Raw genomic sequence first — 24,342 nt, forward strand, 5'->3', positions numbered from 1 at the left:
ATACATCTATTTTAAATTAATAAAATAAAACTAATTAATTAAAAGGAAACAATACATTAGGTAATCGGATTTCTAATTTGGATGAAAGATTAGGAACTGCCTCAGTTGGGAAGGGGTAGAGTGGCCATATATAATTCCCAAAAAATCAGAAAAAAAAAGATAGTTCATTCTACTCCCCCACATTGACTGTATACTATCAAAGGAATATGGAAACAATAACTGATTAATCAGTGCAAGACTAGTCTTCAGGTAAGATACATGGGTTGCTTCAAATGTACAATTGTAAGAAAATTCCTTGCATCATTCTTTGGTCTGCCTGGGTTTCTGGTCAACATAACAGGTCCTTAGTTAAAGGTCTCTTAAGTAGGAGGTAGTAGTGGTCCAGCTTCCTACCCATGCAAAGATAGGTTCAAATAATGCAATAAAGTTTTCTCCCATTTCCCACAATCAAAGAAAATTTTACCACAAGACAGAAGTTAGACTCAACCCATAATTGAATAGAAGAGGAACTGAGCTAGTTCCAAAATTGAGTCACAAGATGGTGTCAGAATGGTTTACTCAATTACCTCAATTCCCACTATTGTTTGCTTTTCTAATTCTCTCAATTCCCTCAAATTCCCCCGCTCTGCTTGGTGTTTTCCCAGCCACATATAAATGAGGAAATGAAATTGGTTGGGAATTTGCCATTTAAGGGAAGGCTTAACTACCTTTGTCATAGTCTTCCCTGTTCAGATAATAATAAAATCCCGAGCCTGACTCAATAAACTGTGAAAAAAAAACATATACACAATGGTTACAATAAGGTAAATATAAAGAACAACCAAAAATAATCAAAACTGAAGGACGTAAAATTATAATGAACAAGCGTAGTCCCAAGGAAGAGATGTGAGTCTGTATCTCTCCCTTCTTAACAAAGAGATAGAGCCAATAAGTTTGAAATAATACACATAATATTGGATTGTTTTGATGTATCAGTTTTCCAGAAGTGTATTTTTCCTCTTTTTTCTCCTTTGTTATAAAGGATGACAGAGAGTGGAAAAGATAAATTGAGAAATATAAGGAATGTAAAAAAAAATCTATCTCTGCTTGAGAGGCACTTTCTCACTCAGTTCATTTTGACTCTGATTATGGTTGACTCTTGTTTTCGTTGCTCTGTGCACTTCCTACTTAGCCACATGGTGAGGGACACAATAGACTCCCTATCGTTTTAATGGAACAGAATCATTTGATAGCCATCTTAATTATCAAAATGAAAAGGAAGGCAAAACCTCTCAGATTGTTTCCTGTTGCTCAAAAAAGGGGCAGACAGTGTTCATTCTACTGAGAACAGAACCTGTCCTACAGCCAGCTGCTAATGAATGTTGGACTACTTTCTTTTTAGAAGCAAGAGTTTTGTCTTTGAATCTCTCTTTCTTATGTATATTGGTTTTATGTGAAAGGGTATGTATAAAATATTGTGCTATTTCTCTGTAGCCAGCAGATATCCTTCCATTGTTCTAGTCTACTATTTTTAGAAGAGGTCATTTTCCCATGAACAGGAGATGATCTCTATCAAAATATATGAAGAGATGGATGAACATTTCAGAAAAAAAAAAGTTTTGTTCTTGAAATTAGAAGGACTGGATTTGAATGCCAGTCCTGCCACTTACTAGCTTAGATAACCATGGGCAAGTCATTCTTTGGTTAGCTTTCTCATCTGAAAGTAAGTATAATAATAATACCTGTCCTACTTTCCAATCATCAATCATCTTCGGGTTGAAACAAAGGTAATGTGAATATGCTTTGAAAACCAGAATGGGCTTGACCAGTGTAAGATATTGGTATAAAAAACTATTGATTAAATAATAATCTAGAAATTGATAACCCAGAGTTCTGACTCAGATTCTGTCTCCAACTAGCTATTTGCCTTTGAGTAAGTCATTTGACCTTTGTCAGCCTCAGTTTCCTCAACTATACAAAGAAGGAATTAAAATCTGAGCTTAAAAGTGCCTGCCATTATGATGTTTTAAATAGAGTCCTAAATTTGGAATTAGGAAAATTTGGATTTGAATCTGGATTCATACATGTACTAGCTGAATGATCTTGGGCAAATCATTTCACTTCTTTCCATTTTCTTTATCTGTAAGGTAGGAACAGTAATGATATCTATATCCCAAAACTGTCATCAAGATCAAATAAATTAATGGGCATAATTTCAGTTATTATTATAGTAGCTATAATTTTTTAAAGAAATATAACATTTAAAAGGGTTAGATTATACAATCATAGAGTCTAGGTCCAAGGAAAAGCCTCCATTTAACAGATGAAGAACTAAGACCTAGAGTTTCACAACTGTCCTAAGGTTGTTCAGCTAATTAATGGCAGGACCAGACCTGGAACCCTGGTTTCCTGACGATTGATCCCAGTTTTCATTCTGCACCATTCTATCCCATTCTATATAATGTTTTGCTCTCTTCCTCCCCAAAACTGATGTCATTTAACTCATTACACTGAATATTTTACCTTTACTTTGCTATTTATTGGGTCTAGCTTCATTTCCATGGGCCATTTTGGTTTCACTCCACTCCCTTCCATCCTGTAATATCTCCTGGACTATTTAACACTTCCTCTATCATTCCTTTGGGCTTTTGGAGTGAAATCTTCCCCTCCTTCTGCAGTTCAAATGCCTGTTGTATCTTCAGGAGGCTTTTTGAGATGGCTCCGGTTCTGGCTCAGAGCAAAGTAGTAACAGAACCTGGACTGCCGTTGATGGGATTGAAGGTTTCCAGGTTTCTCTTGCTTACTTTCCACAATGCATCACTTGAAGAAATCAAGTGACACGTTATTCTATGAGTATTGTACCCAAGATACAATGCCACGTTCCAAACTACACTTCACAAATGTCAGCTTGATTCTAAAAATACCCTATCTTCTCCGGTGGATTGAGTACAAAGCTCATTTAATTATGCAAACAGATATTTTGAAAGTATGTTCAAGTTGTGTTAGATGGGTCTACTTTTGCAATCCTCATATGCTTTAGCCTACAAGTTTTTCTGTCAAGTTTGTGTGCTGTGTGGAACCTTCACGGTAATCCTTTGATTCCAGGTAATTGGGTCTAATTCCATTTTATTTTCATCATAACCTGTTTTTCCTCTCTTATCCACCTGATGATTTTGAATTGTTTGTCTGTATATAGCTATAGACATAGATGCTACTGGCTTAGATGCAGAAGAAAATGATATTCCAGCCAACCACCGCTCCCCTAAGCCCAGTGCAAACAGTGTAACGTCACCCCACTCCAAAGAGAAACGAATGCCCTTCTTTAAGAAGGTAACCTTTAACTTCCGAGCTCCCATCTGTCCACCTGCTCAACTGCCACTGCACCACGTTTCTAGTCCTGTTGACTGTCTGTGTCCTCTTACAAGCCAATAACATGCATGCTCTGTTATTCTTTATTTCTTTTTCATGCCGCTGTAGCTAAGCAGAAACAGAAATCGGTAAGTTTACATTGACATAAGCTGTGTTTATCCTGCCACTGGCATCATTAGCATTAATACCCACAATTTTATTAAGTACAATCCTTCCAGTACTAAGAAAGGGACCTATCAAGCAGCTAATTGAGTCCATGCATTTAAACCAAGTTCAGAGAGTGACTCAGTGAAACACTATTACAGTACTTATCCTTTTTGATGGAATAATAGACCACCAAAGGAAGTGATTGAAGCATCCAGGAACATCCAACACTGACGACTCCACATAATGCACCTCTATAGTGCATGCTGATTCTGTCTGTCTTTGTCTTTCTTTTTTTTTCCAGATTTTTTTAACATAATCAAGCATATTAAAACGATGACTAGAATCTAATTTGTGATATCCAGATACATAGCTTGTACTAAAAAAAAAAAAAGCCTTCAATTTTTAATTTAGTCAGTATTTAAACTTCTAATCCACTAGGTGCAAAATCTGCAGATGAACAAGACCAGTGGAAAACTGCAGGCTTGTTTTGGCGGTTTACTGTGAGTTTTTCCTATTGTCATATATAAATTCTCTCCCCATGTTCTTGCCTTTTCCATCAGTCAGATTGCAGCATCCCATCTATTGGACACTGGGACTAGCAGTCTCCCCGTGAGCCTTTGCCACTGGCCAAACAAGGTGTCAAAGAATGATGCGATTGTCTCTGCTGACTGGTATTTTCTCAGAACCCTTTATTTCAGACAAGAGTCCACTTCCTGTCAGTTGGTTTTGCAGCTTCTGAGAGAGGCTGCCTACTTCTCCCTTTTTTTAGGAATCCCCTAATTCCCGTTCCTTGCCTTCTTTCACACACCACCATCTGTCCTCACTGCGATAAATATGACAGTGTTACCAAGGCTGGCAAAAACAGTGGGTGAATTCCAGCACAAGGGTGTGCAGTAAATAAATTCTCCTCTGTTCACCCGCCTCCCCCAACCTTCTCACAAGGTCCAACTCTTCTTTGCTTGGATTGGGTCTTCTACCTTATGCATCCAGAACTCAAAAGTAATTTATATGGTGCTAGATACTAAACTGGGGAGGTTGGGGAGGTTTTTATTTGTTTGTTTTCTATACATTACAATTGCCAGTAAATAACTAAAGACAACAGAACCATAATCTGCCCCCCCCTAAAAAAAAGTGCTTAGATTAAAGCATCAGAATCTCTTTATGAAGACCATCAGTAATTTAAAAAGAAAGCTCATCTTCTAAGAATGACCCAATTCCTTTTCACAAAGATTCAAACAGAAAAGTAGTCTAGTCTTTGTGGACTCGTGTTGGTATCCCTTCTGAAGTTTTCGCCGAAGTCATCAGTTGTAGTTTCTGAATAGAAACTTAACAACTGAATGCCATCAACCAGAAGTGTTGTAGTAGAGTAGAAGGAGCACTATCACTGGGGAAAGAGGACGTGGGTTCAAATCCCACCTCCCTTTATGGTCTTGGGCAAGTCACTTAAACTCACTGAATCTATTTCCTCTGTAAAATACTGGATACTGGACTCGCTGGTCTCTGAGATCTCTTTTACTCCAGTGTTAGCCCTTAAGTCTTCACCTGAACATCAACAATCTGCAGCGAGTAGATTAGAACCAGTGATCAGATGATAACCAGAGCTCCTCACTATTTTCCCTGATCTATTCCTCAAGTTCCCCATACCTCCAAATAGATCCCAAAACAATAAAAAAAATAAAAGCACTCCACTATTTTTGCCAGTGAAGAAAGCATAACCAAAAATAAATAAATAAATAAAAAAGATAACAGGAAAGGGCAGCCAAAAATCCATTTGGTTTATTTTAGTTTAGTGTTCAAAGTACCACTATTCCATCAAATAAGGTAATTTCTGTATCTACCCTAATTATTTCTTAAGTAGCTGGTTGATGACTAGCAATGGGTAGCTCTTTGTTGGTTGACAGTCACAAAACAAAACAAAACAAAACAAAAAGCAAAGATTTATTGCATCTGACACTGACCCTCCTAATTACAGACTTAGAAGTTCTTTGGGCTAAAATGCATGCATCAAACAATTTGCATTCCTGGTCTCAAAGGTGGAAACAATCTCTTGATGCTGCAGAGTTACAAGGACATGGCTTCCAAATGTTTTGGGCCTGCGCCTGTATTATATAAATAAGTTCATTTATATGCTTATGATGCCTTGGGCACTGGTACTCATTCTTCTTATGTTATCAATTATGTGGTGAACTTTTATGTAGCACTGCAGAGAGAGAGATTTGGCCGCGAGGTTGTTCTCCATGTCTTAGATGGCTTAGGTTGGTGCTTGTGTGGCATTCTGTGCTGTCACTGTATTCATGTTTGTCTTGGTTTTTTACTTCTTGTATACAATGTTCTTTACCTTGTTGTGTCTCTTTAAATTTACCTGGAAACTCACTAAACGTTTGAAACAATGAAAAATGACAATACAGTATGTAGTATTGTGTTCTCCCTTCACTGGAATATGTATGCTACGGTGACTTTTTCCAGATTGGTGCTTTTGTTTTGAAGGTGCTTTTTAAAACAAACTAGGAATCAGAAACATAAAGGAAAATTATTTTAATGACAAAATAAATTATTTTAATATGCAAAAAACTCCTTAAAAATTGTGATACAAAAACAAATTCATCAAAATTCCATGTATGATTATATATAAAATTATTATATATTTCTCATATAATCATAGTTAATTTATAAAATACTCATAGTAATTTAAAAGACATTTCCTTTTTGTCCACATATGTTTAAAAATAAGTATTCTAATCCAAGCATCCTAATATTGCAAGGACATAAAGACCAAATAAAACAAACTGCCCCTACCCTCAAGGAGCTTACATTCTACTTGGGAAATATAACATGAAAACAGATAAATGTTCACATGAAATTTTGAGAAAGAGGGTATAGTAACAAAAGGAATAAGGAAAAGCTTCCAGTCGGTGATGGCACTTGAGCTTAAAGGAAGCTAAAGATTGTAAATAATTTTATCTTACTAACTTATTTAGAGTAATTCACAAATCAATAGGTGCTCTATTTAAGAAGAAACTTTAAGATCTTGGCATCAAAGGCTGTGCTTTATTTGCCCTAAAGAAAGAAACTGACCAATCCTCAACCACTTGTATGTCTTCAGTTGTAGAACTATGTCTTTGACATAAAGTAAATTTCATTATTCATTATTTTCTGACCGTTTACTTCATCTTGAATCTACCAGTTGAACTATGGCAATGATCTGCTTGATTTTGTAACTGGCCATCTCTGTAACTCCTCACATCCCTACCATGTTTTTAATTGCAGAAGGGTTTGAGTCAGCCATGTTATATAGAAATGCCTCAAATCCGGCTGCAAAATGTAGACATGGGCTAGAAAGGCAGCATGGTGCCACGTAAAGAACATTAGTGGGACAGCTGAGTGACTCAGTGGGTAGAGAGCCAGGCCTAGAGGTAGGAGAACCTGAGTTCAAATGTGGTCTCAGACACTTCCTAGCTGGGTAACCTTGGGCAAGTTGCTTAACCTGCATTGCCTAGTCTTCTACCTTGGCACAAATATTTAATATTGATTCCAAGACAGAAAGGGAAGGAAGGAAGGAAGGAATGAAGGAAGGAAGAGAAAAGGAAGAAAAGAAAGAGAGAAAAGAAGGAAGGAGAGGTAAAGGAAGGGAAAAAAAGAAAGAAAAAAACAAGCATTGGATCCAAAGTCAGAGGATCTATCCCAGCTCGGATTCTTAATAACAAACAGTGCAATCCTAGACAAGTCCCTTAACTTCCCTAGGCTTCAGTATCTCCTATAAAAATGAAGTCAATTCTATGTGTACTTCTATGATCCTCTAATGGCAAATCCTTGCCTGATTATATGTTAAGACATAAAGAGAATATAATTTTGTTTAGCCTATTGAAGTACCACTGAGTAAATGAAATAGAAATGAAGTCTATGGTTCCACCCTTTGAATTTCGATTTTTCAGCATGCTAGTGTTTTTTAAAAGTCTCTTTGTAAAAATCATCAATTTATACCTAGCACTTATTTTTAGAAATGACATCTATGTGGATTAGATCCTGCTTGGAAATAGAAAAGACACAATATGGCATAGTGGTTGGAGAGCTGGTCTTATAACTAGAAAGAGTTGGATTCAAAGCCTGCCTTCTAACACACATTAGCTGTGTGATCCTGAGCAAGGTACAGCCTCTCAATGCTCTGGGAAATTCTCTGAGACCATAAAATGCAGGAAAGTTTCCTCATCCAAGAATTTTATATATTTGTCTTATAGGGAATTTGTAGTTCATCTCCTTCCTTATTAGATGAGGCCAATACTTCAAACAAAAGACTTAAAATCTTTTTTTTTTCTCCCTTCTTTTATTGAGCCATGTTTGGCCCAATAATCTGGACTATTTCTATTTTCAACATACTTCCCATTGCCTTACAGGCAATGCCAAAAGATTTCTTAAAGCCATCCCATGTGCAAGACATGTTCCCACATTTCCTACAATCTTTCCACCATGTCACCTGGCTCTTTCTGAAACAGCACCTTCTTCTAGATGAGTTTGCCTATGGAGAATACCATGTCTAGAGATTGGCAAGGGAATTATGACGGTTTCAAGCATAGAATAACTTCTGAAAAATAAACTCACACCTTGGATTGAGTTTATTTTTGGCAGAGGCAAAAAAAAAATCTGGAAAATTAGTACCTCATTATTCCTCTTGGTTGAATCCCCTGGATAGTGAGTTGGTGGCTTATAGATGAGTTATAAGCATCTGGTCCTCCTGAGAGGTTCTAAAAGCATCTTCTCTCTCTGCAGACAGAGCACATTCCTCCTTATGATGTGGTGCCTTCTATGCGACCGGTAGTGTTAGTGGGACCTTCTCTGAAGGGCTATGAGGTAAGTAGCTTCTCTTGAGTAGCATCTTGTGGCAAGTAGAATTGCTCTCTTCCTTGGTGTCCCCCGTCCCAATTTTTTAACTACAATGGGTCTACAGTAATAACCAAATTATTTACAACTGTTGACATGTATTAACAAGTACTATTTTTGGCTGCTACTTGGGAAAACTTGGCCATTGGCTGTATATTCAGTCAGAGAAAAAATTGATAGTGTCATTAAATAGAGAGTATAACAGTTCTTCATTTGAGAAACATTTGAAGGAGCTAAACTTGGTATAAAGAAGACTTGGGGAGAACAAAAATGATCCACTGATTCTCATTAAATATCCAACAAGCTGTCGTGTGAAAGAGGTTTTCCATTTCTTTTGCTTGATTTGCCCCTAAGAAAGAAGGACTGAAAAAAAGATTGCCAAATTAGAAATATCAGTAGGGTTCAGGATTTCCCTATAGCATTCTACACATGATAATTTATTCCTTTTAGGCTGCCATTTTGAAATAGGGTAGAATGAAGGCTTTTCCCCCACAGTTCCAAAATTAGGGAATAAGAGGGAATGAAGTTCTTCAAGACAGTTCTTCTGTGATGATGGCTGGTGAGGAGGGCACAAGAATATAGAAAAAAAGGAGACATCATCTTACATTAATAAGAGAGACAGATTCTAGCTTATTAGAAGAACTTCTGATAACTATAATTATGCAAGAGTAGAAGAGATTTCCTCAGGAGGTAATGAAGTTCTTGTTGCTAGCAATCTTCAGTCAAAGGCTCTACTGGCACTTGGGATATTCTACACTTTAATAGTATAAGTTGGTCCTTCTGGTGTAGGTTTTACTCATTGATTTCTAAGGTTCCATCTTATTCTAATATTCTCTGGTTCTGTGATTCTAATATAAATGAACCATTTACAATAGATTTGAGGAAAATAGAAGCTGCTTTTATGGTTTGTTTTTGTTTTGTTTTGTTTTTTTACCAAAAATCAGAAATAGAAAATGATAAACTTCAAATTATACCATTTTTTCCAAATATAAATCCCGTCTATCATTCTTAATAAAAACATTTTTTTTAGCACAAGCAGTGATGTTTGTCATACCTTAATTTGTTGCTTTGCTTATTTTTAGGTGACAGATATGATGCAGAAAGCACTGTTTGATTTTTTAAAACACAGATTTGAAGGGCGGTAAGTACATTAACATGCTTTTTATTTTCTCATTTGTTTCATCTTTGGAGAAGTCAAGCAGAATCCTGCAGGGAGAAGCACATGCTACCTGATGAGGCTCATGGTGTATGTAAAACTGCTCTCTGAAGCCTAACTAGTTTCAGAATAGAGTCATTCTTAGTAGAGAATGTCCTCTACCCAGTTGCAAATTAAGATTCCTAAAGCACGGATCTCACCATGCCACCTCCCTATTAAATAAACTCCACTGGCTCCCTTTCCCTGCAGGATCAAATCTACAATCTTTTGTTTGTTTGCCATTCAAAGCCCTTCCCAGCTTGAGCCCATTCTACTGCCCCAATTTTCTTACACTTTACTCCCACCTACAAACTCTGCCATCCAGTGGCATTGGTCTCTGCCATTTCCCACATAAGAAACTCTTATCTCCCGACTCTGGGCATTTTCACTGACTGTCCCTCCTCTTTTCCCCCTTTGGGCTCCTTGGATTCCTTCAAGACCCAGCTAAAATCCTGTATTCTACACCAGAGGTATCAAATGTATGGCCCCAGTGAGATCCTGAGCCAGATTAAAATGTAATTGGGAAGGATTTAACAAAATAAACAAAAACTCAATAAAATAGAAATAATGTCATCATATGGTTTTCTAAGTCAACATGCCTTAGCAGGGATCCTTATATACAAGTTAGTAGCTCCCATTTCTAGATGAGTTTACAAAAAGTCTTTTCTGGTGCCCTTTAATGAATGCTTAAGGAATTGATTATCTTCAGTTTACCCCATATATAGCTTATTTGCACATAATTGCTTTCAGGTGAGCTAGACCATAAGCTGTTTGAGAGCAAGGACCATCTTTTACCTTTCTCTGTGTTTCCAGTGTTTAGCGCAGTGCCTGGCACATAGTAGGGGCTTAATAAATATTTAGTAGCCCCGTATCTCCATCAGTCAATCAATAATCCCTTAAAAGGCACTGCCTCTGTATGGAGCACTGTGTCAAGCACCAGGGAAGGTAAACAGGTTAGATAAAGTTCAAATTCCACCCTAGAACTTGCAGTCAAGTGGGAGGAGTTGCCAGTTCTCAACTCTTGGAATAATAGCTATCAAAGAAGTAATGAGTTATTATGAAAGTGTTCCAGGCTTAGAAATCAGAGTTTGAGGGGCAGCTGGGTAGCTCAGTGGATTGGGTCCTGGGTTCAAATGTGGCCTCAGACACTTCCCAGCTGTGTGACCCTGGGCAAGTCACTTAACCCCCATTGCCTAGCCCTTACTGCTCTTCTGCCTTGGAACCAATACCCAGTATTGATTCCAAGATGGAAGGTAAGGATTTAAAAAATATTAAAAAATTTTAAAAAACAGAGTTTAAGTGCTGGCTGATACACCTACTCCCTGAGTGGCCCTGCCTGGTTAAGTCCTTTAACCTATCTAATCCAGGCTCTCTTCTATAAAATACAAATAATACTACTTGCATTTCCTGCTTCAGGCAGTTGTGGGAGAAACAGCTTTGTCAACTTTAAAAGAACTCCAAAGGAGGTGGCTAGGTGGCTCAGTGGATTGAGAGCCAAACCTAGAGATGGGAAGTTCAAATGTGATCTCAGATATTTTCTAGCTGGGTAACCCTGGATTGCCTAGCCCTTACCACTCTTCTGCTATGGAATCAATATACAGTTTTGATTCTAAGACAGAAGGTAAGGGTTTTTTTAAAAATACAAAATATATCTATCTATTAAAAAAAGAACTCCATAAAGATGAGGTGGTATTATTACAGAAGTTCCACTTGCTGTACCCATTCATCCTTGATCACTGGAGCAGGATGAAAGTCATCAAATGTAGCTTTGGAATTTAAAGCAGGAGGAAAGGACAAGGGAGCCTGGCAATATGAGGACCATTTTTCTGGATTTTCACTGTGGAAATTCCTTTATCTTTCTTCCTTATATCCTAGCCCCCTCCTCACCAACCATCACCAAAGAAGATCTGAAAGCATGTTGCCAGATTGGATGTATCATTAGTGTTCAGGAGTTTCCTAAAGCATTCTACACTGGATCATTTATTCCTTTCATTATTTATTTGTTTATTCAGTCATTATTTTTATTTATTTATTGTTTTTATTTGTTTTATTTATTTTTTGTATATTTATTCATTCATTATTTATTCCTTTCATTATACCTTTTGGGCTGCCATTTTGAAATAGGGTAGAAAGAAAACTTTCCCATGGTTTCTAAATTAGGGAAAAGCAGAGAATGAGGTTTTTTTTTCAACACAGTTCAAGGAAGGGACACAATCAAGAAAGGAATAAATGTATTTTTAAAGAGAAAAAGAAAAATAAGGTTTTATCAGCTAGGCTTGCCTTCCCTAACTCTTCTCATTTTAATTTTCCATAACTTCATGAAATGATTTATTACATGCTGTGCCAAGTACCATTGCCTGTGGCTTTGTAGAGACCTGGCTAAGACTAAGAGGTGTGCCTCTAATCTGCCCTGCTAGAATAAATTAGTTTTCATTTATTCATTCTCTGGCTCTGGCTCCTAGTGTGGTTTGGAACAGTCTACGTGAGAATTCCCTGAATACAGTGTGTCCTTCTAGTGAAGCTTTGATGCTTTTTTTATACTTTAGTAAATGCACTGCTTCTTCTTTAGCAAAGAAAGATATATCAAAAGGAAAGAAAGAAAGAGAGAGAATGGGATCATTCTGTTAGCTCTCATATTTAGAGAAAAGTGTAACCTTGGACCTGAGCAGCCCAGGAATTCAGAAGGGGAAATCTCAGTCAGAGGTTGTATCTTGACTCTATTTACGAAGTGATCAACCAACTTGATTGTTTTAATTAAGAGAAAAATGAAATAGCAATGGCAGTTTATCTAACAAACCATTATTGCTGGCTGGAAAGAAATAACCTGTGTACACATTGATGAACTTCTCTTGGCTTGTCCTCATCCGTGGAGCCAGAGTTGTACTTTGTAAGTATCCAGGTTACTTATCCTGAAGTCTGAGGTTCAAAGGAGTTAATCAGTAGGCATTTATTAAGCATTTACAGCATGTCGGGCACTATACTGGAGGTACAAGACCATAAGTGAATTCATACGTCCCTATGAGGAAATTACTTAATGAAGGATGCAGCATGTACAAGTAGAATAATTTTGAGAGAGAGAGAGATCTTTTCACCAGTAAAGATGTCATGAAAAGGGTGACACGATCCGAGTAGTAAAGGAAGCCAGGTATTCCAAGAGATGAACAAGTGCCTTCCAGCAGCACTGAAAAGAAGTTTCTAGGTGCTAGTGATAATGTAAGTCTAGAATTGTCATTAAGCGTCGAGAAGTATTCCATTTCCCCCATTAGGACTAATGAGTCTCAAGGGTATGAGGAAAAAAGGTGGCCTGTGTTGGAAAGGTAAATCAGTGTCAACCGAATGGAACTCTGTGTCAGTGAGGACCAGAAGATGGAAGGAGAAGGGGAGAAGAAATACTAAACTGAGATGATTATAGAGGAAGAGATGACAGAGACCACAGTAGAAGGGTGAGATAGATTTGGAGAGGGATGTCAAAGTTTGGGGTCCTTTTGGTAGGGTCCATAAAGAAACAAGAATTGGAAATAAAGGTAGAAAGGAGGGTCTGTTCAGTAACCCACAATTCAGTGTCACAAGAATGAAGAAAGGGTGAGAATTTGCTACCCAATGGATAATGCATTTGTGCCAAAATAACAGGGAATAGAAAGAATTCCATCAATGAAAACAGGTGAGATAGATGATCTCCTTGGGATCCCTCCCTAAGAGCACCCAAACTTGACACACTGATTATTTCAAGTCCAATATTATTTTTTCACCATTATCCACTTATTAAATCTTTGGATGTTTTAGTCTGGAGGAGAGCATATCAAGACATGAAAATTCTTTACTCTTTGGCATCATACTTAGGGTGGCTTATTTAAAAAGTGAACCCAGCCCACTTATATATAAACACAACTTTTAAAAAATATCACCTTGCAGAACAGAGACAATGGAAGAATAAAAAGGGCAAACCTGCTCTAATAGGAAAAACTAACATCTGTGACTAATTAAATTCCCCAGCCCAGTGATTCTGAAGATTTAAAAAATCTACAGTGAAATCTTTGGAATGTGCATTGAAGTATAAGAATGTGCACAGCAACTCAGATTCTTCCTGGACCATGTGTGAGGAAGTGATTTTGAAAGTCAACAAACCAGGAAAATAGATGGTATTCCATTAATGCAATGCAGCTTTACAATATCCTTGGAAGGATACCACCGGTGCCCCAAAGGAATGATCGCTGGCATTTATTTCTGAGGCAGCAAAAAACATATCCAAAGTCTGTAGACCAGAAAGTCTCTTTGCTGGGTGTTCTCCCCAAAGCAGAGGCTTAGGGACTGTGAGGAGAGAAGACTACCTATAAGCAGCTTTTATGTAATTCTCCCTCTGTAGTGTTTCTGAGAGAGGCTGGTACAAGTTCCACACAATGACAAAGCATGATTGAGTTGTAAACTGTATCTTCAAAGGGAATTACCCACATTGATCAGAGCTCAAATTCAGTGACATCCTGAGAACAATGGTAATTATGAATTTTCCTGGTCCATAGTCTTTGTCCATTCAGCAGGGTCCTTTCAAGCACTGGGTACTAAGCCCACCTCTCTAGTGCAGACCCTCATCACCTCTCATAATGATTTTTACAATAGCAGGCTGGTAGGTCTGCCTGCCTCAAGTCTCTCTCCAACCCAATCCATCCTCCATGTGCCCATTAAAATGGTGTTCCTAAAGTACATATCCCACTGGGTCACCCCCTACTCAATAAACTCCCATGGCTCCCTTTCACTTCTAGATTCAAATAAAAAACCTTCCATTTGGTATTCACAGCCCTTGATAAATTGGAGAATTCCTAATGTTCTAATCTTCTTATACCTTACATAACTCCAAGCCAAGTGGCACTGATCTCCTTACTATCCCACAAACAAGAGATTATACCGCTTGGCTGTAGGTATTTCTTTTGTCTTAGTGTCTTAGTCTCAATTCTAAGAAAGAAGGACAAGGGCTAGACAATTTGAATTAAGTGACTTGTGCAGGGTCACAATCTAGGAAGCGTCTGGGTCCAGATTTGAACCAAATTTCAGAACTGGATCTCTATCTGTTAGGCTTCTTACATTACCCTTATCTGCTTTAATTTTGTAGTAAATATTGGGTTTATTTATCTAATTTCTGGAAAGTCAGGATATGTTATAAACAAAATGCCCAGCAAGTAGTTGGAAATTTCCTGAGCCCAAGGTCCAAAGATCTAAAGTTTCCAACTATCCAAACTGCGATGAGGTTTTCGGTGGAGCTTGTCTTGCATTCTCCCATTCATGTAGTTCATGTCACGTGCTCAGTTGCCTGAATTAATTTTAACTATTACCTTTTTTCACCCACTTTCTGACAGCCTGAGCCTAATGATTTCTTTTCCCCTACAGGATATCTATCACAAGGGTCACGGCTGACATCTCGCTTGCCAAACGCTCAGTATTAAACAATCCTAGTAAACATGCGATAATAGAACGGTCCAACACAAGGTCAAGCTTAGGTAAGTTTGTTCAACATTGATAAATCTGTTCTCTTCTAACAAGGATTTCAAACACTTTCCAGTTTGGTGATGGCAAAGATCTAAATCACGCCAGTTGTCCTGGAACTCAGTAAAGGGAATCATATGTAGCCAGGAGGCAGACAAGGGTCCAAAAAAGTCCTCCATTCTGTAACTTGTATTGATTTAGCAATTTGAAATTCATAAAGTATTTTCCATGCAAAAAATCTATGAGGTAAGAGACAGAGAGAGAGATACAGAGAGAGAGAGAGAGACAGAGACAGAGAGAGAGAGAGAGAGAGAGAGAGAGAGAGAGAGAGAGAGAGAGAGAGAGAAGAGAACCAGAGAGAGGAACTGAGATGTTGATTTATAAGTATTCAACAAGCAAAAGTCACTATAAAGAAATTAATCTGACTTTTAAGGAAACACCAAAAAACCAAAAACTATCAAAGTGTAAAGCAAAAAGTTAAGAAAAGGCACGAATTTTTCTCAAATATATTCCAAAGCTAATGAAATCCATTAGAATTTTAGGTAGAAAAATCTCGTTAGTAGGTCTCTGCAAATGCAGAGGAGCCAATGTTTATCCCAGATGAGGCCCCTACCCCAACTGCCATTTACCCTTACATTTCCTAATATTGGACATACTTTTCAGATAAAATCCTAGTCAGTTTTATTTAAGTAAAAGTATTTATAATAATATATTTTATATTTTACATTTTATAATAATTACATTTTATAATAATGTTCAGGCAATCATTCGTGAATGTAAAAAACCACTGCACTTGGATTTAGGGTATTCTGGAGTTTAGATTCTGCCTCTTCCTACCTATATGACAATGGCGAGTCTCCGTCTGAGTCTTAGTTTTCTCATCCTCAAAATGAGGAAGTTGGATTTATAACCTCTGTGTAATCCAGTTCTTTATTCTAGATGGCTGGATTCTTGTCATCTATTTGTAATCTTTGCATCTCCAGCACTTAGGAGGTGCCACCTTGCACCTAAGAGGTGCTCAGTAATTAAATGAATTGAATACCATTGAATGGACATCCTTAACTTTGGTTTCATCAGCAGGATGTTTTGCCCAGTGAGGTGGTTTGCCCACATAAATTTTCCAGCTAGAGTGACGATGGCAACTTAATGCAGCTGACAGTTGTACGAGCTTCACAGATATTATTTTTAGACTATTCTTGGCACCAAATTAGAAATAGTATTACTAAAAGTAGCATCTTAATGAATCGTTGGCATGCTTTCTGTCATATAAGGAGAAAGGGTAGACTGAGAGGAAGAGGTAAGCATGAAGGAGCACAGAATTTTATCTGGACGGGACCTAAGAAATTATAGTTGAAATGCTTCATTTTACGGATGAGAAAACTTAATCCTAGAGAGACTAAGTGATTTTTCCCAAGGGCACACAAGTATTAAGTAGCAGAGGTGGGGTTTGTGCTTGTAAATTCTGCTGTCCAAAATCTAAATCTCAAATCTACTGTTCTTTCCGCTATGCTAACATGCAGCCCAAGACCCAGGTGAATTTTGTGTTGGGAGGCAGGAATAGGGAGAAATCTAAGAGGACTAAGTTGGGCAAAAATACTACAAAAGGAGTAGGAGGAGATAATGGAACAAAGATCGTTTATCCAGTCATCCACTATCTCAAAAACTTATTGTGCTACATACCTGGGCCACAAGTGAACATCTGGCCCCTAAATCAGAAAAATGTTATGGAAATAAATGAATTACAAACCCTTAATCTCTCCTCATCTACCACTTCCTTCTATGTTCCACCTATTAGTGGCTAGATTTATATAAAGGAAAATACTCCACTAATGTTTTCGGATAACCCATTCTCAGTAGCCCCTCTATATAAAAGATCTTTTGTATATTAATGAATTAATTTGGCAAAAGAATCCTATCTGAATTGTTAGTTGTATTTTACATTTTAGCAGCTCATAGGCTAGTATAATGAAGTAGCCCAGTATGATAATGCTGGAGTTGGAGTCAAAAAGATCTAAGTTCAAATTTTGCCTAAGATACTAGCTCTATGGCCCTAGGCAAGTCATCTAACTTCTCTTGACCTCACTTTCCTTCTTTGTGAAGCCAGAGAGTTGGACATAATGACAGCCAAGGTCCCTTCCAACTCCAAATTTAGAATTCTTTGGTGACTATATATTTCAATATGATAATAACATGTATAATATATGGTATATAATGTTTTATTATATATAATATTTTATATATTTCATGTAGAAACAATATAATATATAAAACCTATATTTTTAATGGACCTATGATTTCATTAATGTAAAAAAATTCTCAAGGGGAGCTTTCTTTACCGAGGCAGATTAGCATCTGCTCAGTAATTTATAGACTTAGAAAGTGACATGGGGCACTAAATTTTAAGTGACTTGCCTAGGATCATAAAGCTGGAATGTGAGAATGGGCCAGAGATGGGACTTAAACCCAGGTCTTCTTAACTCCTATGACAGCTTTTTATCTATTTACCTATTTATCTTTACTCCATCATGGCTTTTTATCTATTTCTCTGTATGGTTTAACATAATAGTATACTGTAAATTCTCCATCAGCAGTTCAAGAAATATAGTTTTATAAATTATTTTCTAAATTATACGACCTTTACGTAAGAGAATTACCATCCTGAATTGATACGGTTTAGAGCTTAAAAAATTAATAGCAAATACCACTTTTAAAATTCACATTTTATCAATATGTACATATGTAAGGGTAAAAATATAATAAATCAATAAAAGATAATTGTTTTGCATTTATATTAACTATCTATTTTAGTTGGTTTAAGTGAATTTAATTAATATTTAATAACTTAGAATTATTTCAATAAGATATGAATTTCCATTATCTACATTGAACCTTTCAGAGGTTAAAAGAAAAGTAGTTGAAGGGGCAGGTAGGTGGCTCAGTAGATAGGCTTAGAGTCCAGAGTTCCTGGGTTCAAATCTGGCCTCAGACATTTCCTAGCTCTATGATCCCTAAAGCAGGTTATTTAACCCCAGTTGCCTACCCTGACTGCTCTTACTGCCTTTGAACTAAATCTTCTAAGATTGAAGGTGAGGGTTTAATTAAGGGGGGGAAAGGAATTAAAATTGTTAAGACATAAAAGAATAAAAATAAATAAATGAAATTGTTAAGACATGGTAACTTGTGAGTGTGGTGCATTGGGCTTGCCTTCCTAAGAAGATGAGTCTATGTCTTTTTGAGGCAGGATTGATGTCCTTTGGATTTTGTTTTTAGCCTAAGGGAACGTATCTTAAAATAGGTGCCTAATCCAGGAAGGAGGTCATCGAACAAACACTGATAAAAATGTATTTATCTGGAGTCTTGTATATTTAATCAAAAGGTCTTTAAAAAGAAAACCAGAGGAAACAGATTCTCAAAAGGCACCAAACTGGATAGATGGATGAATGGTTGAATTAAGGAATGAATGAATAGAAAAGCATTTGTTAAACAATTACTGTGTCCCAAGCTTTGTGCTAAGAGTTAGGGGTAGAAAAACAAAACAAAACAAAAAACCAGTATCTGCCCTCAAGGTACTCTAATAAAAGGAAACCCTATATATTAGGGAATAGGGTCCAGAAAAGATTGTTTTCACCTGAGCAGTTCTAGGGATGGTGAATGGAACACTTGGACAGTCATTTGATGCACCCTTTCCAGAAGCAATCTTTAGGAAAATCAACTTGGGGCAGCTAAGGTGGCTCAGTGGATGGAGAGCCAAGCCCAAAGATGGGAGGTCCTGGGTTCAAATGTGACCTCAGATTCCTCCTAGCTGTGTGATCCTGGGCAAGTCACTTAACTCCTATTGCCTAGCCCTTACCATTCTTCCACCTTAGAACCAATGCAATGTATTGATTCTAAAAAGGAAGGTAAGAGTTGTTTGTTTGTTTGTTAATCTCTTTGGTGGCTGTATGGAGGGTAGCTTGGGTAGAAAGAGATTTGAAGCTATTAGAATAATACAGGTAAGAAGTGATAGAGACTGAACTATGATGGTAGTTGTGTAAATGGAGATATACATGGGAAATGTGTAGGTAGGGCAACTGAGTGTCTATAAGTGGGATGCACGAGACTAGACAGTCAAGGACGATACCAATTAAAGATCGGGATTCAGCAGAGAGATTGATGTAAGGTATATAGAGCTCGGAGTTGTCAGCAGAAATAAGCAAACCCATGAGAGCTTATTAGGTTTTTAATACTTTTATTACTGTGTATTAATTCTCCATGCTGTAAGCACAGGCAGAAAGTCCCAGAGCTGTGCCTCATTCTCTTCTTATCTTTGTACCTTGGTCCACTCTACCTAGGCACTGCCAAATTATTGAGATTCTCTACATTGTTTCTGAAATGTTGTGGACTTCTGGGAACTTCCTCCAAGGACTAGTTAGCTTATCTTCTTTTTTTATCTCAGGGAAGGATTGGGATTATTTTTTTTCCTAAATGAGTTTTCCTGTTCAGTCATTTTTTCAGTCATTTCTGACTCTTGGTGACTCCATTTGGGCTTTTCTTGGCAAAGACTCTGGAGTGGTTTGCCATTTCCTTGTCTAGTTCATTTTACAGATGAGGAATTGAGGCAAACAAGGTTGTTACTTGCCTAGGGTCACACATCCAGTAAAGAAGAGGAGTCTTCCAGACTCCAGACTTGGTGCTCTACCCACTGTGCCACCTGGCTGCTCCTTCTCCTTTCTAGAAGAGAAGTGAAGAATCACAGGTGAAAGTCATTTTACAGAAGTTGGCTTTGGAGGCTTCTTAATTTTTTTAGACTGAAAAAAGGATTTCAAAAACCTCTGACATCTTTCTTCTAGAATTAATCTCCTAAGAAAATAATATATACTGAGCCAGAGGAAGATTCCTAGGGTTGGCATTTTTCTTTTTTAAAGTGTTATTCAGGCTCTGACCATGAGCTACCAAGGAAACTATCTGGGCTTACATTCTTTCTCTCCAGAAAATGTTAATCAGATTCTTCATACAAATGGTAAATCTGCAAGCAGTAAATCAACAAACATTTATTAGACACACTAAAAAAGAAAGCCAGTCTTTGCCCTCAAGATGACATTCTGGAGGCAGCTTAGTGGCTCAGTGGACTGAGAACCAAGTTCAGAGATGGGAGGTCCAAATTTGAGCTTAGACATTTATGAGCTGTGGGATCCTGGGCAAATCACTTAACCCCCATTGTCTACCCCTTACTTCTCTTCTGCACTGGAACCAATTCACAATAAGATAGAAGGTGAAGGGGGTTTAGAATAAGAAAGACAATTTTTAAAATCTTTTTTTTAATTTTAACTTAAAAATTTTTTAAATCTTTTTAAAATTTTAAAATCTTTAAAAATTAAAAAAAGAATAAGAAAGATAATTTTTTAAAATCCTAATTCTAATGCCACATGATGTAAATAGGCTCCTACAAGACACATCCATAAAAGAAAACAGAAAATACTCCGAAACGGAAGCACTAGCATTGGTAGGATCCTTAAGATCTCCTGCAGGTATCTCTTAAGATAAGTCTTGGAAAAAATTTCTAATTGGCAGAGGTTTCAAGACACTAACTTCCATGGCTTAGAACTCTTAGGGAGTCACCCCAAAATAAGCTCATGACTTTGCCTGAAAAATAATGCTTTGAGGATGCGTGTGTGCATGTGGCTCTTGTTATTTTTACACTGGATATTGACGTACACAATTGATCATACGGCTCTTAATTTAGGTTAGATAAATATTGCTACAAGCCCCAAAGCAAAGAGTTAGATACAAAATGAACCTTGAAGTACTTCCATAATTTCTTTAAAAGATTTTCTAAACATGATTGCATCAACATGAGTGCTTGCTCTGCTAATGCAGATTGTAAAACCCTGAGGACCTTACATAGCAGTACAGGGGGTCAAACCAGGGCTCTATGAACTTGTTTATTTACACACATACATACATACATACATAAATATATATAAATAAAAACAAGTTCTATACATATATATTTACATATATAAATAAAAACTTCACAGACCCCTGGTTAAAAATATATACGTATGTATATATGTATACATATGTTTTGATAGCTATTGATTTTCTTTGTAAACCTATAGATTTTGTGCATTTAAAAATATTCTACTGAAAAAATGTTCATAGATTTTACCATACTGCAAAAGAGGTCCATGACATAAAGTTAAAGAACCCTACCTTAGTAGATGATGAGTTATCTTCTTTAATCACCCCTTTTTGGCCAATGTTCTAGTGATGAACCTCTCTAAATAATATCTGGTTAGTGGATTCTAGATTTAAAGCTAGAAGAGACTTCAGTAACCATCTAGTCCAGGGGTCGGCAACGTGTGGCTCTCGAGCCATATCTGGCTCTTTCTGCAGGAGCCATAAAGTCCATTTATTTTCAGGCACTGTTACAGGAGTGGCACTGTGAGCACTGAACGGCTCTCACGAAATTATATTTTAAAAAATGTGGCGTTTATGGCTCTCATGGCCAAAAAGGTTGCCGACCCCTGATCTAGTCCCACCCCTCACTTTTCAGAAGAAACAGACCCATTTTAGGGGAATGTGAAGTGCCCAAATAGTAGTCTGGCACCTCAGACAAAGAAAAGAACTCTTCTTGAAGTTTTTCCAACTTGGTAGGATCTTATGATAGTAATAATAATAGAGCTTATAATGAACCACCATAAACTTCACAATGTCCACCCAGGTCATTTGCTTGCTAGGTAATAAAAAAAAAAAAAAGAAATATCCAGTTTGGAATGAAAGATTAAATTTAAATTAAATCGCCCCATGGAAAACAAATACATTTTAAGAGAAAGAGTATAGAGCTTTTAAAAATGAACCAGGAACACCAAATCTTAACCAAGAATTAATGAGTAAAATCATCATGTCTTTGAATGGTCTTTATAAGAATAATCACAAAGGGGAAAGTAAAAACATGAATCATGTAACCATGGAAAATTTTTCTTAAAAAAAATTAAATAAATAAAACAAAAACAAAAATAAAAAGCTAAAAATCTATAGCATTAGGGTATCTAATCATACTATTATACTTCTGTACAGGCATACCTCAAAGATATCACAAATTCAGTTCCAGACCACCACAATGAAGCAAATATTGCAATAAAATAAATCACAAGAATAAAAAAAAAGAATAGGAAGAATCACAGAGGCAGCTGGGTAGCTCAGTGGATTGAGAGCCAGAATCCTAGATTCAAATCTGACCTCAGATACTTCCTAGCTGCGTGATCCTGGACAAGTCACTTAACCTCCATTGTCTAGCCCTTACCACTCTTTCGCCTTGAAACCAATACACAGTATTGATTCCAAGATGGGACGGAATGGTTTAAAAAAGGAAAAAATAAGAATAATCACAATGTCACTTTAGTGGAAGGTCTCAAGCAGCTTTCATCCTAATTTTCTAAGTGGATTAGGCAAATAACCACATTTAATAGTTATCCACATCTCCCTCTCTTCAGATAGTAACTAACTTAGCTTTTCTGATGTCATTCTGGAATGGATAGTAGTTAATACTCCCCCTAAGAAGCTTCATTCACAGGGCTAGGCATGAGGGGCTGATTTAAAGATAATGTAATCTACTTATGAGGTCACACTTTTACCATATTGTTGGCTAGTCTTGCTGAACTGGTTTTTGCCTTCATCATTTTTTATTATGAAAAATGGATCTCTGGGAGGAGTATTAGAAGGACTAGATATTGCAAAATGTAGATGATGTAAACAACAACAACAACAACAACAACAACAAAAGATAGTACAATTTTCTCTGAAAATTTTAAAGAGAAAAATATTTTTTAAAAACAAGAGAAAAATAGAGAAGTCCCTCTAGCTGTGAACCTCAAGGTCTGTTTGCTGTGGTCTAGGGTTTAGGCAACTTAGAGAAGGAAAGGAAGCTAGACAAATGGCCCCTTTTCCCCCTTGTAGTCCAACTTTATTCATTTCTGGGAACCTATTCTTTTTTTTATTCTTGTGATTTATTTTATTGCAATATTTGCTTCATTGTGGTGGTCTGGTGTGTCGTCTTTGCTATGGGCTTATGAGTTTGAAATTTGGGGTTCATACCTCTGGTCATGGAAACTATGAGTCATAGGTGTGGTGGGAGCAGAAACTGTTCTCATCAGCCTTGTCACATTTCTTTTGGGTCATGAGAACTTACACTCTCATCACAATCTTCACCACCTTCTAGATGTCATACCCATTGGCCCTACATAACCAAAGGAGATGAGAAAATGCATGTGTGGGAGAATCAAGTTCTTGGCCAAGAAGTGGCCAGGGGGAAAAAGTCTCTCTCTAACATTACTTTTCTATGTTTTTATGAAATTATATCATCAAGGTGCTTTCTTGTGCAAATATAAGTGAATACAGAGAGAGAGGCAGGAAATACGTTTCTCATGGAAATCTAGTGTCCCTTGGAAGTTTCTTTTTCTCTTGAAATCAGTCCTTTGACTTGAAAGAACATTCTCTCAATTCTACGCATGCTCTGGGGAAAAGAACTTCTTTCAAAGGAACCTTTTATCCACTATAATTCCAAAGTTTCACTGTCACCCTTGATGTACTCTTCTGTGGCAGGAACAGCCTGTCAATCGCTTTATTTTAACCTAATTTGCCCTAAAAGGCTGCATCTCAAATAACTGAATCCTGCTTACCTTTACAGCTGAAGTTCAGAGTGAGATTGAAAGGATATTTGAACTGGCAAGGACTTTGCAGTTGGTAGTCCTGGATGCAGACACCATCAATCATCCAGCCCAGCTCAGTAAAACCTCTCTGGCTCCAATTATAGTCTACGTAAAGATTTCTTCTCCTAAGGTAAATAGGATTGCTGTTGTTTATTATCCTTTAATTTGCTTTTTTCCCAGAACATATCTTATGTTCTTATCACCTAATGCAACAAGTTATTTTCTCTGAAATTGAGGCCAAGATGATAAACACATGGCTTCCATTAGACGTTAATAATCATCGATGAACTACGTGCCTTTTATTCCACACCTCCAGTAAGGCAATGGCTAGAGGTAAATAGCTGTCCTCTCAAGCAACAGTTCTGGAGATCAATATGGGCAAAAATATGATGATTGCTTTCAAGTCTGAAAGAATAATGGAACTTGGAGTGAATCTGGTACCAGGCATGTGTTGTAAAGTCCATAATTGAGATTTCTGCAAATATGCAGACGTTTTGCAGTTAGAATGTCAACACTTTGTGAAGTTGGTGGTTCTGTCCATTGTAAGCAAAATGCTGTTTCTGAAGCACCTCTCTTCTCACTCCATCCTGCCCGAAGAGGATTATGGGAATT

The 24,342-nt window shown here is 37.1% G+C and overlaps 1 protein-coding gene across 5 annotated transcripts in view; it reads left to right on the forward strand.

Annotated features, from left to right (window-relative positions):
• The window catches only part of CACNB2 (calcium voltage-gated channel auxiliary subunit beta 2), a 422,711-nt gene that overhangs the window by 395,335 nt on the left and 3,034 nt on the right, over window positions 1-24,342 (forward strand). For 3 of the 5 annotated variants that reach the window (XM_044678376.1, XM_044678377.1, XM_044678380.1), the window contains 5 exons: window positions 3,176-3,309; window positions 8,260-8,340; window positions 9,453-9,511; window positions 14,945-15,054; window positions 23,709-23,860. In XM_044678376.1, the coding sequence (XP_044534311.1) occupies window positions 3,176-3,309; window positions 8,260-8,340; window positions 9,453-9,511; window positions 14,945-15,054; window positions 23,709-23,860 (536 nt within the window). Of the gene's footprint in view, window positions 1-3,175; window positions 3,310-3,456; window positions 3,477-3,933; window positions 3,996-8,259; window positions 8,341-9,452; window positions 9,512-14,944; window positions 15,055-23,708; window positions 23,861-24,342 lie in introns of all 5 variants that reach the window. The other 2 variants (XM_044678379.1, XM_044678378.1) reach the window with 2 other exon arrangements.

Source organism: Gracilinanus agilis, chromosome 5 (genome assembly GCF_016433145.1).
Source record: "Gracilinanus agilis isolate LMUSP501 chromosome 5, AgileGrace, whole genome shotgun sequence".
Taxonomy (NCBI): Eukaryota; Metazoa; Chordata; class Mammalia; order Didelphimorphia; family Didelphidae; genus Gracilinanus; species Gracilinanus agilis.